The sequence below is a fragment of the Tinamus guttatus genome, unplaced genomic scaffold (assembly GCF_059628265.1).
Source record: "Tinamus guttatus ecotype Peru unplaced genomic scaffold, ASM5962826v1 Tinamus_guttatus_pri_ptg000288l, whole genome shotgun sequence".
NCBI classification, from domain to species: domain Eukaryota; kingdom Metazoa; phylum Chordata; class Aves; order Tinamiformes; family Tinamidae; genus Tinamus; species Tinamus guttatus.
This window is the reverse complement of record NW_028288822.1, coordinates 4,392,167-4,412,466: the sequence shown is the minus strand read 5'-3', so window position 1 is coordinate 4,412,466 and position 20,300 is coordinate 4,392,167. Positions and strand designations below refer to the sequence as shown.

Here is a 20,300-nt window from a genome sequence, read left to right as displayed (position 1 = left end):
TGATAAAAGGATTTGGGTTAAGTTGCACTTGTTAGTGTTGGAGAAGGGGCTTGCTAAAGTTACCATTTCAGCCCTAGAAATGGCCACACATTAAGTGGTGACCAAGGTACCTTTAAACTATCTTTACAGAGAAAACAGTATTTCATTTGTGCCCAAATAGTCAGCTCTATACTGTCCCCCGGCTATGTGAAGGTAGAAACGTCCACCGGAGGACGGACACACAAGCTGGCGCGTTTCCCCTCCTGAAGGCGAGGTGCTCACTTGCCGCCTGTGTCCTGGGGTGGGTTTGTCACCTGCATCACAGGCACCGCTGAGCTGTGCCTATGGGAGCGATAGGTAAAAACTGATCCTTCGCAGTGCAGAGGGGGATGTGGTCGCCTAAGGTCGCGCGGGGCTCCCCGGCCCGGGCGGCACGGAGCTCCCCGGCCCGAGGGCGCTGGGTGGCGCCTTGGGCGCGGCCGCCCGGGCACCTGCTGCCCACGGGGCGCCCGAGGAGGCGGCGGCCTCGCCGGCCGGTGCGGGGGCCAGGCTGGAGGGGCCGCCCGTGCGCGAGCGCCCTCCCTCCGCCGCCTCCTCCTCCGCCTCCTCCGGGAGGGCGAGGCGAGCGGCGGCGGCCCCGCCCGGCGCTCGCAGCCGGGCTGCCAGCCCCGCCGCACCTCCCCGGGGCGCGTGGCGAGCGGCCGCAGGGAGCGCGCAGCGGCTGTGGCGGCGCCGCTCCGCGCGCCAAGGAGCCTCCAGCACCTCGCGGCAGCCAGGGTGGGAGCTGCGGCCGCCGGAGCCGCCCGGGGCGGCCGTGGCGTCATGACGGCGGAGCGCGTCCGCAGGTAACGGTCGGGGCGCGGGCCGGCTCGGCCGCTCTTCGCCCCCTCGGCCAAGCGGGGAAAGTCTCCCAACTCCGTCGGCGGGAGGCGCGGGGCCGCAGGCCCCAGCCCGCCCTCCCCAAAAGTTGTGCCCGAGCGCTTCGGGAGGGGCGAGCGCCCGTTGGCCGGAGCGCCCGGCCGTTAGCGCCGCCGTTGGCGCTCGCGCGGGCGGGCGCCGCTACCCCGGGCACAGCCCCAGCGCAGCGCGGAGTTTCGTGATTCTTTTTTTTTTTTTTTCCTTTTTTTTTTCTTTCTTTTTTCTTTTTTTTTCTCCCCCCCCCCCCATTAACTCAGCATCTGTCTGGTGAGGTACCCAAATCAACCCTTCCATTGATTTTTTTCTTATTATTTTTATTTTTTTCTTCTTCTGTGCGACGCTGTTGCCCTCTAGTGTTTTTGGACATCGGTTTGCTGAGTTAGGGAGCAAAATCAATTATAACAGTTCAGTAATTATTAATATAACTTCAGGTGTTGATAGCTGATAGAATTCTCTAAATCTCAATCAACAATCGGCATGTATGAATGTTTGCTTCAACCCTCGCATACATCGTGTGGGAAATGAAAGAAGTTTTTTGTGTTTTAATTTACCACTCGGCATGCTAGATAATTGCTTCAGTTTTTTTTTTTTTTTTTAATAAAATGACAAGTGGAAGACAAGTGGGCCCCCTCTCACTGTCAGCATCGCGGCTCCGTTTTGTGAGCGTGAGCAGGGGGCTCAGCCACTTCAGCCCTTAGACCTGGCTTGTGCTTGGCAGCTGCAGGAGGGAGGAGAGGCTCGAGTAAGGGTGCAACGGGGGACAAGGGAACATGCCACGCTTTGCCCTCGTGACCTTGGACAAGTCAACTAGTTTGTATGTATTTGTGTTCCTGCAAATGCAACCCTCCTAGTAGGGTTTGTCTCAAATTGTGCGAGATATATGATGATTTAAGATTCTTTGACAGAAAGTGCAGTAGGAAGGTAAAGTAGTAATCTGAAAACAAACCCAAGTTCTTTACTGTCTTTCAGCCTTCTAAGTCTTCATTTAAAATACAGTATTTTAAAGCATCATAATACAAATATCTTTTAATAACAAATTTTGAGGCATTATTTTATATCCTATAAGGTTCTCCGCCGATATGTAAAGTAGTACAGTGTGGAGCTGAGGATAACAGAGATATGATGGAAATCGAAAACGGCTTGCCCAAGGACTTAGAAAAGCCTATAATATCTACTAGAATTTTGCTCTGCTTAAGCTATTCCATTTAAAAAAAAAAAAAAAAGAAAATTTAAGTCCTTGTATACTCACATTGCAGGGTAAGCTTTATGATACCAAAGGGTCTCAGTAGCTTTCCTTCCCAGTTTATGTCTATTATTGCTATCTCTTCAAGCTAAAAACATCTTCCTAACATGAAATCTCCTTCTTTTTTGCTCAGATTTGCTTATCTGAGTGATCACTGCTTTGATAATTTACTTAGCAGAACAATGTTGTAAACAGAGGTACTAAATATTTGAAGACCAGTTTTATATATTTCATAATTGATTTAAAAATCTGAGCACTGCTACCTGTCCCAGATTTGGTTGTTCTCAAGTGAACTTTGCTACCGTCTGCAGTGTTGTTCATAGATTTACACTATAGTAACACCAATGTAGTGGTTTCAGGATACTTCCTTTAAGGTCATATTTTATGATGGCTGACCAAAGAGGACTTTATGTACAAAGCAATTAGATAGCATGCTAATCACTGTATATTTAAATATCCATATGATGTACCAAAGAATATATCCTTTAAAACTTGTTCCTTACTTTGCATATGAGAGATATGTTGCTATTGCCCTGTTAGTGAGCAGTTTGGAAAAGAAGAAAATTGTCCTACAGCAGTATGGTGTTACTAGAATAGAATTAAAAACATGTTGAATTATATGTAATTGTACAAATGCAACATAGCTGAGTAATACTGATAAGCAATGAATCCTGAACTTGCACAGTTTTTGGCTGATCTTGGCAAAAGTGTTTTCATAAGATAAAGATTTCTATAGGGAATTAGTATGTCACACCTTATGCAGTGGTCACAGTATGAAGTAACCTTTGCGCAAGGCTGAGGCAAAATTAGACCAAATTTATGTGTCTGTCTTTAGGTGAATGCTCAGTTTCTTATTTGACTCAGTATTCTTTGAAGTGTGTCAATGTGAATGTGGATTGGTATCATTTTGAGGATTTTTGTTTTAGTTCCAGAAAAAAAGAATCTGAATGATCAGAAACATATTTCAGCTACTGAGCCTGGAAAATAAGATGTTTCTGCTGCTTAGAAAAGCAGCCATAGAAAGTGAGCATGCGTTTGAGCCCTGTTCACCGTGAAAGTCTTAGTGCAAAACTGTGCCCATGAGGGCACAGGGTTTGTGGTGTTGCCATGACGTTCACCCAGCACAGCCTGTCAGCACCCTGGTATGGATCTGAATCCAGGGACTGGGCTTGAGGTTTAGGGGCAAAAACTTCTCTGCAAGTTGCATAGATATTTAGTCATTATGTTAGTTTTATTGCCAATAAATACAAAATCAAGATTTTTGCTTTCCTGTTCCATGTATTCATTTACTCTTTCTCATTAATCGACCAAATCTCTAGCCAGTGCTGTCTTGCTCAAGTATTCCCATTAGTGTCGTGGTGCTAAAATGATTTATAGAAGCCAAGGATTTGGTCGTTTACACTTAGCAATGAAATAACAAGCTAAAGAAAAGCTGCAAATGGTAGAAATTCACCAGACTGCATATGATGGAGTTCCGCTTTTCATAGTATTTATTCTTATATCAGTAGTAGCTTGTTAGTGCAGGGGGGTAGGAGGGAGGGGGAAATCGCAGTGATTTATGTTCTAATGTATCTGTTAAATGCAAGCTCTCTGAAGGTGTCTATAATTGTGACTTCCGAGCAGTATTGCATGAGAATTTTAAATCTGCCAATTAATAGGATGATCCCTATATCCTGTGCCCACAAGATCTTTATGAGAAGTGGATATGGGCTCCAGACATAACTTTTACTACAGTAAGAATGATCATGAGCCTTGCTGCATTCAGAACAAAATACAAAACTGGTTTCCGTGACTCAGCTTTACCTTATTGAAATCTTGCCATCCAGTGGGGCCACAAGCAGAAGCAAAATTCAAACATATGTGAAGTTGGAAGCGCAAAGAGTATTTTTATTACCTATTTTCAACTTAGGGGGGCATTTTGATACCACACTTTCGGAATAACATAGGTAAAAGGTAGCATCTGAATTTTCAGATGGAAAGCAAAATTCGTAAGAATTCAAATGATATTCTTCTAAAATAATAAGGTTCTAGATAAAGAACAGTGAGGCATTTTTATTGCTTCAGATTAAGAGAGGTTTGACTTGCAAAATAATTTGTATGGTATTTCTCTTACGTCACCATTATGCAATTTTAAATCAGTGTAGTGTATAACAACCTTTTCAAGTATTTCCAAGCATTCTGAGGTACAACGGGGGCTATACTCGTCATTCATGTACATTAACATGATCCCATTGAAATTAATGAGCTAAGATGGCTTGTATTCGCTAAGCGTCTTTTCATTGCTTTTTCACATGGTAAACTGAAACAATACTAACAGACTTGAACTCTTGTGAAGAGTTCTCAGACTTATTGTCTTTAAGATTTTCCCTTATACTTGGATTTTTTTTTTCTCGGACTTATGATTCAAGCTTTAATAGCTTCTTTTTTCTTTTTTTTGTAATTTATTTTGTTATTTTGTTGTGAGCATAAGACTTCACAGACACTGCTCTGTCTTGAAATGCTTCTTCTTACCCAATATTGATATGTTCTAAATTATGTCTTTTGTCTGGTTTTGCTTTTGGAAGTGATACTGGAGAAGGATCATTTTCCCCAAAGCCATGTCTACAGTTGTGATAAATATTGAACTTCTAAAACAAAACAAAACAAACAAAAAAAACCCACTGTACATTGCCAAGATTTCAAAATCAGTTCAGTATTAGTAGATGTATGTTCCTTTATATATATGTGTGTGTGTGTATTTTGAGCTTTGACCATGCAAAACAATCCTTAAATAAACAAAAAGTTATAGTGCTACCTTAAGATGGATAGAGAGAACATTCATTTAAATGTGCACCCTATTCCATTCTTTTTGTTCCTTTCTCTGGGTTGAGAATGCCAGGTCTGCCCACGGGTCCTGCTGGGTCTTGGAGAATTCCTCATTTCTCAGAGCAAAACCTTTCATCTGTCATAGCATCTCCATCCTTTCCTGCTTACAGCTGCACTGTGTAGCTCCCAGGATGTGCCAACAGTACAGGGAGCTAAGGATAAAATAGCACTGGTTTTCTTGTAGAGAAAGCACATCTGTGGCTGCCTCCAGGTTTTCTGCTCTGTGGAATGGATTAGGATGTTCTTGCTGGAGTTGCTCCAAGTGCTGCTGCTGCTGCTGCTTCCATTAGCAGCCCTTGAGTTGCAACCCTTCTGAGATGTTGCAATCAAACACCTCTTTGTCAATGTCAGCTGTTCTTTGCTCAACACTTAGACTTCAGGCTTTTAGGTCTTGAAGTCTTAGCCTTGGTTTCTGTGATGATCAAAGCGGAGGTTGCTCCAACTGTGTTTTTTGTACTTGTGCAAAGGTTTTGACTTCAGGGAAGTTTCAGTGCTGTGTCATCATGAAATGCAGCATGACAGATATGTGCTTTGTAAAATAAAGAAATAATGAAAACTAATGAGGAACAGGAAAAATTAACACTGCTAATGCAAAACCTGAAAACCAAACAACTGAAGTTTTGAGCTGCTCATTTCCAAACCTCTGTTTGGCAGTGGTATGTCTACTGTCAATTAGGTTACATGTGGTAATACTTCACAAGTGTGATGTAGGGATTAAATCTCTGGTTTTCTTTTCTTCTAGATTATATCTTCTGTAAAGCTTGTGGAAGATAGATGTATGCGCTGCAATGGTGACATAAGTATTTAAGAGGACTGGAACAAGCTGTTGAGAATCTGTTTGTTTTTAATGCTGCTGTTGAGAACAATCTAAGGCAAGTAAGCAACATGAGTTTTATCATGAAACTTCATAGACATTTTCAAAGAACAGTTATTTTGCTGGCCACTTTTTGTATGGTGAGCATTGTTATTTCTGCATATTACTTGTATAATGGCTACAAACAAGAAAATGAGCTTCCTGAAATTGCTTCAGACGTGGAATGTGGTGATCTTCAACTGTTGCCATACAAGCTGATGGAGATGAAAACCATGAAGCCTGTTGATCCCCTGAAGACTGATCTTGTAGTGCTCGTGTTTGTGGAAAGTCAGTATTCAGCATTAGGCCAAGATATAATAACTATTTTAGAATCCAGCAGATTTCAATATCACATTGAGATTGCACCTGGAAAAGGTGATCTCCCAGTGCTTATAGACAAAAACAAAGGCAAATATGTTCTCATAGTATATGAAAATATTCTAAAGTATGTAAATATGGACTCTTGGAACAGAGGCCTTCTAGATAAGTACTGCATAGAATATGGCGTAGGTGTTATTGGATTCCACAAAGGCAGTGAGAACAGCTTGCAGAGCTTTCAGTTGAAGGGCTTTCCTTTCCTTGTCCACAGCAATCTGGGTATTAAGGACTGTTGCATTAACCCTCATTCTCCATTGCTGCATGTGACGAAATCCTCTAAACTTGATAAAGGTCCTTTGCTTGGAAATGACTGGGCAGTTTTCCAGGTTAATCACACATCTTATCAACCAGTGATATTTGCAAAGATAAAGACGCCAGAATACCTGTCACCACCTACCACTAAAAGTATCCTCCATGCCACAGTAATTCATGACCTGGGGCTCCACGATGGGATTCAGCGAGTCCTTTTTGGCAATAACTTGAATTTTTGGCTGCACAAGCTGATTTTCATAGATGCCATCTCTTTCCTGTCTGGAAAGAAACTCAGGCTTTCCTTGGATAGGTACCTGCTGGTTGACATAGATGACATCTTCGTTGGAAAGGAGGGAACAAGGATGAACGCCAACGATGTACAGGTAAAGTATGTTCAGAAACTAATGGTCATTGCAGCAAAGTGTGAGTTTTAACATCTAATTTGCAAAGTGAACAGTTAATTAAGGGTTGGAATTCATCAAGGATGCAGATCAGAGAGGAGCGAGGCGAACTGTTTCATCCTTGAGAGAGAAGGCAGTCTCTGGCTTTGAGTGGTGCTTAGTCCAAGTGCGATAGTTGCTTGAGCCTCCAGACTGGAGTGGAGTCACAGAATCACAGAGTGGTTGAGGTTGGAAGGGACCTCCAGAGATCCTCTAGTCCAACCCCCCTGCTCCAGCAGGGACACCCAGAGCATGTGGCACAGGGCCCCATGCAGGTGGGTTTTGAAGATCTCCAGAGAAGGAGACTCCACAGCCTCTCTGGGCAGCCTGTTTCAGGGCTCTGTCACCCTCACAGGAAAGAAGTTCTTCCTTGCATGGACATGGAACTTCCTGTGTTTTAAGTCCATGCAGCATTGCTTATACATGTGCTAAGAAAGCATGTGGAGTAATAAAACCTCACTGGCTAATATGCATGGTTTTCCCTAACATGGTATATGAGTCCCTACTGAGGTAAGCTCTAGAAAGCAGAGGGTGGGCACCTTTGAATTAGGTTCCCCTTACTGAATATAGGAAATGGTTACCCAGAAGGGAATTAAAGAATAGTAGTTGCTAATTAACTATTAAAGAAAGGGGATATGAATGACATGTTTCCTTTTAGACCTCTCCTCCCACAATTTTGAGCAACTAGAAAATTGCAGAGTTTAATTCTGCAGTTGATGAGTACCCTGTAAGCAAATACTTCAGTGGAATGTGAAGGCAGCACAGGATTTCAGAACTAGATGCTATTAGTATGTAACGTGTATGGTGCTAGTCTTACAAGCAGAAGGTGAATGTGATGAGTGGATAATAAATGCCAACATATAAATTTTGAAGAACAGATTGGATTGTTTGTTATTTGAAATATTTTTCAAATGTCAGGACAAAGTTGCAGCATTCCACCTTTCTTATCGCTATTTTCTGGCTCTTGCTTGCAGCCAAGACTGTTCTTAATGTAGGTCATAAAAACTTGTTCTGTAACTAGATGACTTGACAGTTTTCTTAAGTTTTAAAGCAGTTCACATTGCAGGTTTTTGAATGTCCTTTCTCACTGAACTATGCTGTTCAAGTGAAGTTAGTGAACACTTTTCAAAATAGAAATATTTGCTCTAGAGGCTAAAAAATCTCATTAGTACCATGTTTATGCTACAAATAAAGGAGAATGTTGTTAAAACTTACGTGGTGGAAAGAAGAACTTAGAGGGGAAACGAGAGACAAGGGTAATTCTGCATGTGATTGTTACTCAATTCTGTTCAATTTTAAATAGGCTTTCTTACAGTGCTATTGAATTTGAATGCATATATTGCTTTTTTAAAGGTTTGGAACTTGGGGTTACACTTTGATTTGTTTTAAAACTACAGTATAAACGATTTTCCAAAATATTCTCTGCACATGCAATTATACATTAGATGTACCTCCTAGAGAAGTGTTAACGTCATGCAGAAGAATTGCATGGGAAAGGTGGAAAAAATGGGGATCAATAAATGTAATCTCTGTGTAGAACATGAACTGAAATAAGAATATTTCAGTTGGTTAGGTGAGCATGTTTTGAGAATTTCCTAAGTGTTAATCAAATCGCATGAAAGATCTCCATCAGTGGCAAAACTGTTGTTTTGAAGATGATGATGATTCTATTAAAAAAATATAGAATAAAGCCAGCATATATGTCCTATATGTTGGACAGTAGCAATTCAAAATGGTATGTTTCTCATTTCTTCTTTTTTGATGACATGTTAAGATGTCACTTCAGGTTAGTTAGAATGATTAATTGCCGGAATTACTTAATCAGAAACAGGAAACTAATGAGGTTTCCTTCAAATTATGTTAAAGCAGATCCAAAAGGATGAACTGTTTTGTTTTGGGAGATTAATTTGCAGTATGTCAGAGTGCTAACTCCCCAAAATAAAACTGTCAAATAAAATACAAATAATATCAAAGGGGAAATAACTTTTAAGTAGGAATAATGTAGATGATCATTTATATAGTACTATATTCTGAAACAGTGGAATCAGAAGAAGTGTTCCCTTCAGACTTAAAGTTAAAATGTTCTATTAAGCATATTGTTAGGATTGTCAGATGCAATGCATCTTCATTACTATTAATATCAAAGGAGTTATCCTCTGTGGCACAATGACATGTGGAAGGAATGAAATAAAATCAATTTGCAGTAGTTGAATGTCTGTTACTGTAAACTATATTTGCACATAAATGACATCCTATTAGATAGGAGTGTTTTACTGAGTTCTGCTGTGTTGACTGTGACATAGAATTGTGTGCTATAGTGTGAAAATAGATTCCTAAATGGAGACTTGGTAGAATTTCAGTACTCATGATTAGCTCGCTTCTACTAAAATTACATTTTTAAATTCCAGCAATGTAGAATTAGGTCTAATGCTTTTATGAATTTTAATGTTGTTTGATATGTCTCTTATTTAATATTTTTCTGGACATATTCGCATCTAGTAAGACTAATCTAATAAGAGTAAGATGAATGGATGTTTTAACATGCTCTCCATTAACACCGAAGTAATCTGAATCACTTCATAAAGCTTCCAAATCCAGAGAACCTTGTTGGTCCTGCTCAGCAGTATGGATGGGACAGAATTTAGAAACTGCAGAGTTAATACATAACTGATGGCAAAAATAATTACTTGTTATTGAGTTTCACTAACTAAGGTGGACAAATATTTGTTCTGGATCTTCTGAATCTGTCACCTGTTGTAATCAATTTAAGTTCACTTTTAAAGGACTAGTTTATTAAGCTGCTGAGGTTTAGGCTTCATTTTGGTTAGCAAGTTAAGAAAATTGACTGTACTGTTAACTTCTTTTGGGGTGTTAAAGAGGAGGATCATCTTATAAAAAGAGATTCTGCACCACTGAAGCAGTACGGAATACTTGTAACATTGCAGTTGTATATAAGGTTAGGTTTTCAAGGCAATATCTTCTTCAGAAATGAGACTTGCTAAGTGGCCAGAATAATAGTTAATAGATGGCTGTTGGACTAAATTGCCCTCTTCTCTAAAAATTGTGAATTGGAATTGAGCACTTCTGAAAATTGCAATCATAAGGTTAAGTGGTAATTTTTTTTATCAGTATTATCTGTTACCTCAGGAGAGGTTAAGTCAAAGTAACCTCTCTAAAATGAGGGTCATCTGCTGATCTCAAAATTAGGCAAAGTGGTACTTTAGCTTGAGTATCCAGAATGTCAAGAATATGAGGATAAAGAGTTCTTCTGAAAATCTTTTAACATTGTTTATTGACATAAAAATCGTGTAAAAGTAACACATGGGCGATTTTTACTAAACAGCAGCCTAACTTTGTACCAGTCCCACCATGACTTCGTCAGTTAAAAACAGAAGCCCCCTGCAAAAAAGGAGTAAGCAAACAAAAAAAAACATCATGAAACAATACCTGACTGTTACCAAATTAGCCCAGACTTTATATAGGGACAGTCAATATAATGGTTTTGTTCCATACAGCATACTGAGTAGCTGTCAGTGTGCATCAACAGTAGCCATCCATCTCCGTTTATTTGCTTTGTCTTTGGTATAATAGAAATAATGGAAGGGAACATTGTCATAGTCTAATTGCCTCCCACTTTGAAAATAAACTTGATAATGTCATCTCAGCATTCATTTTCGATGACTTTTTTACTCTCTTAATATTTGTCTAGCAGCAGAGACCATTATGCTGTGACAATGTTATATTTTTCTTTGTTTCCCTTAGAAGACTAAGAGCCTGTGCAGTGCAAATAATTCATTCAAATGGATATATAGAGAAAATCTATCTAGATATCCACAGAGTAAGTTTATCTTAATAGACCATGATTCTCTCACTTGACACTTTAAATTTAATATCATAATCTTTATTGTTACAGATACTCATTATAGAATTTCTCACACTATAAAGCACTGAGATTTTCCAAGGAAAAAAAATCTGATAACAGAGGGAAAATTAAAATAGAATTTTTTTTCCACTGACAGCTCCTGCTCCAAAAGTGCTGGTGGAGCTGTAGGCAAGTAAAATTGGTCTACTTTATTTTTCATTTTCTCCATTCATGCACTTTCTGTATTTCCTTGAGAACGATCACATTTTCAAAATGAAAATTAGGGCATTATGAAATATTTCCTAAAGTTGATAGCTGTATCAACTACTCTCAATACTGTCAGTAGCTGTATCAATTATACCTTATGTTTTTGCCTGTCCTTTATGTGCTTTTCAAAAGAGGCACTTTGAATTGAAGTTAGGATGGGAAAAGCATGCTTACTTCCCTGTGGTCTTTTCACTTCCTTCACATAAATCTAATCTTTCTCTACACAAGTGATTTCTACATTTAGTCACTTTAGGACCTGGTCAGTCTGCTGTTTGACAAGAGTTTTGGCACGAATAAGCATCTTTGATTTGAATGTGAATATATTCAGAGTAAACAAGAGACAAATATGACTGTGCTAACACATTACAATGTTATGCTTGTTTCTTTTTGGGAAATTTGTAATGTAATTTATAAATATACGTATACATGTGCATACACATGTAATGTATATGTGAAATGTGGTTTTGTATTAACCATATCAATTATGGGGAGGGAGATGGCATATCTTTTTTTTTCTAGTCTATTAGCAGACCTGCATTAAAATGAAAAAAACAAGCTTGAATCTACAGAGGCTTTCAGCATTAGGGTCATTGAGAAATTGGATAATGAGAATTATATTCTTTGGTGATTTGCTTGCATATTATCTGTTCTAAACAATGTTCTGGTGATGCAGAGGATTTAACCGAAAGAACAAATTCATAGCACTTTAGTCTCCGTCACTTACACAGTCTGTCTGGGCAAAATTTTTCTTGCCTAGGTGTCGAGGTTTATAATATAGACATCCAACTGGCTAGCCAACCAGCTTTCCGTATTAGTCAACATAGAGAAATAGATACAAATGGCTCATTTTTAGGCAGACACTAATCAAGTGAATTGCACCTTAAGAGGATATATTGTTTCTGTTGCTCATAAAATGCTTCTAGAGTGACTAAGATCAAATGTACGTGTTTGTGTTTGTTCAGAGAGGTTTTATTCCATGTCCCACAGCCAGAGCCATCATTGCTATGTTATTGCCTCAGCACATTGGTGCCATCATATCTTTTGGTTAACAGAACAGAAATTTCTCCCCTAAGAGCTAATTGTTTGCTCCCTCTACAAATTTGTTCTCATTATTTCGTGTAGCTTAATGAATTTTAAATAACCATAGTAATTTAAGTGTCTTTCAGCCTGTATAGCAGGAAGAAATCAGTACAGGATGTAGCAGCATAGACTTCCAGTGGCAAGAAGTCAGAACTTTGCATACTAAAGCACACCACCTGTGCATGAATTTAAAAAAATACAATGACAGTTCTTTTCAGTTACTCTTGCATAGAAATAACCTAAATATTTATATTAGAAGAGAGGGTTAAGTATATTTTGCATTAAAGGAGAATGGGCAGAAGATGTCAGAAAGCCTGAACTGTCAAGACAGCAGGATAGTTCCTTAACCTTTCACAGGAGAGGGTATATGTAAGTTAATTGTTCCTTTATCTATAGTATTGCATAGTCAATTATTAGGAATGAAGTGGTATGTCACTGAATGTGCCAGTTACGCAACTACCAGAGATACTCGAATCTATTCAGTTACACTGAGCTTTATACTTTTTATGGACTGCTACCGATGAATAGAACATTTCACTAGTCAGATTTGTTAAAATTTAATACATAAAAGTACCTTGTTTTATGTACTGCCCCTCGATACAGCCTAGCTTTCGTGTTTAAAAGGAGCTTCTTGATGTTTGAAATAGAAGGTTGTATAAAAATCCTTGACCCGAAGAAGGTGGCTGTAAACGGGCGCAGAGGGGCTGGGATGCCCCACGTGTGATGCTTCTGGGATTACCAAGGTAGCGCTTGGTGATGCCGTGTGTTCTTCCTTCTCCCCTCCTGCACTTTTTGCAGAGTTAGCTGGAGCCAAGCCTGGGGCACTAAGTTTCACACTAAGGTTACTTATCTTGGTTATCCATTGTGCTAAGTGCGTGGAGACCTATGCCTACTAATAGCTGGCTTCTAAATTTTTACTTGGGTGGGCTGACAGGCAAAAGAAAAAGAGATCATCTTTCCCCACTGGACTTTGAATGTCTCTCTTTCATGTTTTTTGTTAATATGTCTATAGGCATTAGAAGGCGTCAGGGAAGGCCTGAAGTGAGCACAGTGCATTGGTGACCAGGAAAGATCATATTGAAGATCAGATGTGCAGCTAGTGATGTGCTTCCTTTTTTCCTTTTTATGTAATATACAGTCTACCTCCATAGGCTATAGGATGAGTACGACCCTCAGAAGGAAATCTGTAGAATAGACTGTGTGTGTCAAATGGCAACACTGACATATTTGTCCGTGAAGCTATGCAAGAAGCCAGACTTTTTTTGGGGTCCAAAACAGTAGCAGCACCCATTCATTTTTAGTAGTTGACTAAACTGTCTATTTTGTCCATGTAGATCATCTGTTCCTCTACACAAACCTTTGTAAGCAGAGTGGCTGTAAAAACAGCATCATAATCTCTTTATTAAAAATGTAATAAAAATTAAGCAGTGCTGGACCTGTGCGTATTCTTTCTAGCTCAGAATCAATTCACATGTGCATTAAGTTTGGAAAAGCTTAAAGTTCCATTTTTTATACCAGTTCTATATCTGTTAGAATTCTTATCTTGTTTTTTTGTTTGTTTTAGAAAACTAAAGCAGTTGGATGTAGTAGCACTTAGCTCCACTGAATAGTGTGAGACATCAGGTCGTGGATTTAACGACTCACAGTATTGACGTAGTATTGCTTTACAGCAAAGCAATAGGAGTTTTACTGTTAAGGAGAACAGTATCCTGTGCATCTTGCTCCTGCCTGTTTAGATATGTAGGCCTAAAGAGACCAAGTATTTTCCTCTGTAAGGAAATTAGTTACATTCAGCCATTCACAAAAGGGGTGTCTCGTGTGGAGGGCTGGGTCAGGAGAGCGGCCCTGCCCCATGGTGCTTCATTCATAGCTAGTGCCTGCACCTGGTGATGTGTTGCTAGGCCCAGTTTTCTGCTAGGTCTGCCTCATGAGTAGCATGAGCAACTTGCCTAGGTATGGCAGTAGTAAATAAAAAACAGATAGAATCATCTTGGGGATTGGATGGCAGAGACTCAGAATTATCCACAGTTTGTACTTTAGCTAAACACACATGAATTCATTAGAATATTTTTGTGATGCTTTTCAAAAGGTGAACAGAGGCAAAATAAGTTCCTTTTCTGCAAGTAAATATTTTGTAGTGGTTGGGGGTGGAGGATAGAGGACCCTTCTTTGAAAGGAAGGAATAGACTTAGCTAACTCCTTACTTTTCTGATCACACTCACTTTACTGTTCCAGCTTGCTCAGTGAATCTTTTCTCACATGATAAGACTGTTCTCATGTACTCTCCATAGGCACTACTTTCTAAAGTTTTTGCTTCTAATGCCTTAAGAAAGTAACCGAGATGAAGAGAAAGTAAGTAGCTGATTATTTGCATTGCCTTTCTTCAAACACGTATGCATGCTTCCACTGATACGTTGCTTCCATTTAAGTAATGTGTTGTGATTCCAGCAGCTGACATATGGAAGTAATAGAGAAAAGAATTACGGCTGCCTTTTTATAACCAGATGAAGGTGAATGCTCTGCGGCTTGTCACCCATGACATACAGCAGGAGGGCTTTGCTCCGTGCATAGTGATGTGCTGCCATTCAGGAAGCTCATTAGCATTCCTTGGAGAAGGTTGTTATGCTCCCTTGTTTTCTCCTCCAGAGGTTAAGCTACTCTAGGTTTAAGGGGGCCAGGGGGAAATGCTGCACTGCTTCTCCACGTCCCTGAAAAGTCCCTGCTTCTTTCCATACCTGTGTCCTATGTTTTACAGTTTAATACAAGAGGAAAAAAAGGTGATAGCATAACTTTATAACTTTTATAAATAGCCCACTTCTTCAAAGAACCCAAATAAGAAAATCATTGCCTCTGTGAATTGACTGATGTTTTTCCAAGTAAGTACATAAGCAGTATGCATGTACAGTCTGGTACCTATATATATATATATATGTATATATGTGTGTGTGTGTTTGTGTCTAGCAAATTACAGAAATAATTCTCATTTTTTACTTTTCAGTTATTTCTCTGTAGCAATGAGTATTTTGATACTCCTAGGCTGAAATGACTGTATTTTCATTCTTGTTCTTAGTGGAATTGTGTGCTTTAAGAGCTATGTTATTTCAAACTTAAGCATTTATGCTCCCATGGGATCAGGTGGGCTAACTGAACACTTTCTATAAGGCTTCTGCTTTCCACTTGACCTTATTTATTATGTAGAGATCTCTTTACATTTTAGCATAAGGCTTCACTTACAAAGAAATCCACACCAAATGCTTTTGTGCGCCCAGAATGCCAACCTCCATTAGTCATTCTTGGTTCAAAGCCATATAAAGTTCTCTCAGTATCCTATTTCTTCTCTTTTCTCAGAAACGTTAAGAATGTATGTGAATATCTCCATAGAAGAGATGAAAATGCATGTGACCCTGCACATTATACTTTCAGTATTGTCAATATAATCTAAGTCTGGCTCTGTCTGGGTTGATCCATGTGGTGATGAGAGCAGAGAGTGCCTTTTCAAAATGTTATAAAGTGAATGAAATGTGAGGCAATATATGCTGAAACCTTAATATGCACTATAAGGCTTTCCCATCTACTGGTTAGTTTGCCAGACAGCAACGTGTGCTGGGTGGGGAGCATGGACTTGGCTGCAGTGGAAGCTCATGACCACCCTGTGTGGTGGAGGACTGTCTTGCTTGGGCAGTAGCCTTTGTGCTCTCGAGTATGCAGAGATTTTGAATGCATTTTAGAGGTTTGGTTTGTTTCATTCTTTTTTTTACTTCTGTTATATTGTGAGAATTTACCTATTTATACTTGCTGCTGTTTTGCAAGCAGAGGAAGTGTTAGACAAAAATGCATGAATCAAGGCTCTGTATTGAATCCCATCTGACAAAAATCCAGGGGAAAATCGCCATATGCACCAGTAGGGTGTTTATTAGTTCTGCGTTAATTGGCCTGGGGTTTTTTGACCCTTAATTAAAAGAAATACAGGACTTTATTTCTGTTAACTGCAGAATAATGAGATCATTTAGCTTTGTAGTAATAGCCACCTCTTCCATCAAAGTACAATTTAATCAAGAGCTAATGATGCAGAATTCCATATAGAATCCTGAAAACAGCATGCTAATTGAATTCCTTTATTAAATAAAACTGGCACCGAGTATTTAAAACCTTCAACTTACCTTGCCATAATTAGCTTATTCCCATTACCTGCTATCTCAACCTTCGAGAAGTGAGAAGCTGCTGAAGGAAGTTAGTCAAAACTGTTTCTTAATCTCTTGGTTGTACAAATGATTCACCTAGATGAAAGAAACTAATTACTTGAAAATGTATAATGGGAGCATCATGAAAACTATTATTTTATGTAATACAAAAAAAAAAAAAAAAGCTTCACTTACTACTAAAACAGTATATTCTTATGACAAACCTCTGATGCAAATATCTGAGACAACTTTTCCCAAAGTGGCTACTTAGTGGCTATGTGGTATCATTTGGAGGACCTCAAACTCAGATACCGGTTGGTGCCATTCAGAAGTTCTTGTCATCCCACTTACTGCAGCTGTGCACAGAAACTGAAGTGACCATTGAGTTTTCTGAACTTAGGTCCAGTGTGTCTTTTATTGGACACTGAAAAACCAAGATACACAGGTTTGGGCTTCAGTGACGATCTCAGCATGAATAGTCACGTCCTCAACACTTTATAAGCCAGGTACTGAGCTAGGGATGCTTACTGAACTTAAATGAGATGACTCACACTGACTTGTTTAGCTATCGTGTGCCTTAATGTATAGGAGATCCACTGAGATACTCAGGTGAATGGCTCTGGCAAACACTCCAGCTAACCCCCAAGCCATCAGGGGTGGGCAGGGAGGAGGTTGCTTATCTTACATGCCTGAAGCCTAATTCTTCAACATGCCTATTTGGATATTTTAAAAATGCAATTGCATGTCGAATCTGACCGTTGGTAAACCGCAACCATTTCCGAGTAACCGATACCAAGTACATAATTCCTGCTCCAAGTAATTTTTGCATGTGTGTTTTCTGTTTTAAATTCTGTCACTATGTTACATGGGCATTTATAAATAGGCATCCTGCTGGTGTATGGAGTTGCTACATTTTAAATAAGAACTGACTGGCAGATTTTTTTACAATCCATATTTCAATTGGAGAAAAAAAAAAAAAACTTCTGTTTTGAAGCTATTATATCTTGAGAAGTGTTCATAGGTTTGTTTGTTTGTTGTCCACAAGTTTTAATGTTGTTATACAAAGTAGCAGAAATCATTATCTTCGGCTCATGTAGAATCTGATGCGTTGTCATCTTGAAAGTATTTATTGTCAGTAGTGTAGCCTTTCCATCCCTATCATCATTTTTTCCATCTGTGCTGGATTGTGTCATCTTGGAGCCCTTGGTTCCACCAAGACTTTCTTCACTCAAGCAGATTAGGATCCATGTATCATTGGTGGTCTCTGCCAGCTAACCACTCTGCTGAAAAAGCTGAAGATTTTATTAGTTTTCTTCTCCTGCTCCCTCTGTAGTGTCAGCTCAGATAAGAGAATGCCCAGCCAAAGAAAACAGAAGCCTTCTCCTTTTGTCTGAAGGATATTCTGAGTATTTTTCAGATACACGCAGCCAAAGTAATTATTCTTCTCTTGCATAGGCAATGTTTGTGGTGATGGGTGTCAAAATGGAACTCCAAAAAGAATATACATTGAATTTCAATGATGTTCCACAAATACATAATTTATCGTGAGGGAAACACTTCTCCTCAGAAGTGAAATAGTCTGTCTATTAAAATTACAATTCCCAGCCGTGTGGGATGGAGTCTCACTGACACTGCCTTCTGTTCCTTTTTGTCATGTTGCCTTTTGCTACCTCCAGACACCCCACGTTCGTGCTGCTGCCTTTGTATCCTCTGGCCTTAGTCCCTGGCCAAAAACCACGCCGGCATCACTGCTGGGGATCCTGCCACTACCTCCCTCAGCGCTGCCTTCCCCAAACCCTGTCTCCCTCTTTCGTTCCTGTTTTTTGTTTGTTTGTTTTGTTTTTGCTATAAACCGCAGACGTGCTGGGACAAACCCAAACCTAGCAGGCACAGCTTGGGTGCCCAGGCTTTTTTCTGTGTTACACTGTGTCATGTGTCACCTCTGGCTACTAAACATGAGAGATTTCCAAAGGTGGTCGTTTAGCAGATGAAGAGAAGCACGTTGCTCAAAAAAAGTCATGATTGTAATCATCGTGTACATCACAGATGTATACTTCAGTCGTATCTATAAATATATGAATATATATACATAGTCATAGAATCATAGAATGCTTAATGTTGGAAGGGACCTCTAGAGGTCATCTAGTCCAACCCCCCTGCACACGCAGAGGGGTTGGACATATATATATATATAGTGTGTATATATATATAGTCATATATACATTACATTAGGTTGTGTTTCTGAGTTCTCCTTTTCATTCCTCCCTCTCTTCGTTGTTTGTTTTTGGTTTTTTCCTTATAAACAAGGAAGAGTTTGAAGAAGATGGGCTGTGCATATAGCCTAGCCTAGCAGCTGTGCTTGCAGGACTCTTTTCTCAGGGTCTTTCTACACACTCAGGAAAAGTTATTCTTAAAAAAAAAAAAAAAAAAAAAAAGTGCCTTTAGTTCTGTTGTGCCTTTAGTTCTGTTGTGGATCTCAGTTCTGTTTCTTCTTTCTCTTGAGGGGATTAAACTAAAGAGGGAATGTGTTACAGAGAACTGAAACTACTTCTCTTGAGAGCTCCTCTAAAGGGGGTTAGTGCACTAATTCATGTGCTTTCACATTTTGTTTTTTATTATTTTTTTTAACTTTTCGGAAAGTGTTAAAGAGCCAGTAAAATGTTAGAAGTTTTCTTCAGAAGCAAAGTCATTCCTACTTTGGGGAGTCCTTTGATATTATTGTTAAACATAGGAAATAATAAAGGAAGTATTACAGAGCTCAGACTTTTTTTATTTTTATTATGAAGTTGACCTTTATTCCTTTAGTTGCTGACATAAAAGCATATTCTGGTTTGAAGTTTAAAATACTGACACTGTAGCACTGTGAGGTTATGTCTATCTGGTTGCCAGATTAGTTAAAACACGTGACCACCACCACCAGTAAAATTAACGGCATTTTGAACAGATTTGCTTTTCAAGTAGCTGAGTTTATCAGCTGCTTTTGAGAAGGAAAATACTCATAAATATGAAGCAGAGTTGAATGAAATATTCTTGATTTATTTAACTGATTGTTGCTATAGCTAAAATGGTTGGGTGTGAAGATTTTGTTGATGGTGAAGAGATTGTCTGTTTGTCAGAAACAAACTTACACTTGTGATTTCTCTGTAGGTATGGAAAGTGAAGCTGTAGAGTGGAAAGATGAAAAAAGAGATTCGAGCAAGGGAGGCAGAGTAGTTTCCTGGCTATGGAAGTAGAAAGCACATTTGGCAAAATAGGTTTTATTCTTGGCTTGATCTTGTTGCTGATTTACTTTAGCAAGAGCTTTTGACAACTTGTGGCATCTCTCTGTGCCTCTGTTTGTCCTATCTGTAACATAAGAAAAATGAAATAAAACTGTTCCTTCTGTAGAAGGGGTTCAATGAAAGATTATGATATTACATGTATGTCAGATGTAAGGATTGAAAGATTTCTCTCTATTTTTATTGTCAGGACAATTTTCATCTATTCCTTGGATTATAATGGTGCCTTTTCTGGGATTATTTTAGACTGTCAGTTATGACATAAGGAAGTCGTATATTGAATGCTCATTTGATTTCTGACGAAAGGTATTTCCTAAACCTAGTATATGAGACAGGAAAAGTTGAAAAGATAGATTGTAGCTACATGAAGGTGATTATACAGCCAGCAATTTCTTTTCCTTACAGTATCAGTGGAGATATAACTTGTACTAAATAAATATTTACAAACATAGGAAGGTTTTACTGAGCAGTTTATAAAATATCATCTTTAGCACTAGCATATTTATATAACATCCCATACAAGTACTGGAGAGGTTGTTCATAAAACAATCAAAAATAAACAGAAAATATTACCAGATTACCTTCAGCATATAAAATACCATTTGGAAATGAATTTTCAAGCTCTTCCTCCCTCTGCCTCTTTGTCTCTGATAGAAACTCACAGTAATAGTCCCTGCCATCTGCTGCTATATACTTTTCGTGAG

At 39.2% G+C, this 20,300-nt stretch overlaps 1 protein-coding gene across 1 annotated transcript in view; it reads left to right on the top strand.

Moving 5' to 3' along the window:
- The first annotated feature begins 5,759 nt into the window (after positions 1-5,759).
- Positions 5,760-20,300, top strand: part of LOC104578392 (N-deacetylase and N-sulfotransferase 3) — a 48,891-nt gene continuing 34,350 nt past the window's right edge. The window contains exon 1 of the mRNA XM_088527683.1: positions 5,760-6,871. Within this exon, the coding sequence (XP_088383809.1) occupies positions 5,891-6,871 (981 nt within the window). The 5' untranslated portion in view covers positions 5,760-5,890. The remainder of the gene's footprint in view (positions 6,872-20,300) is intronic.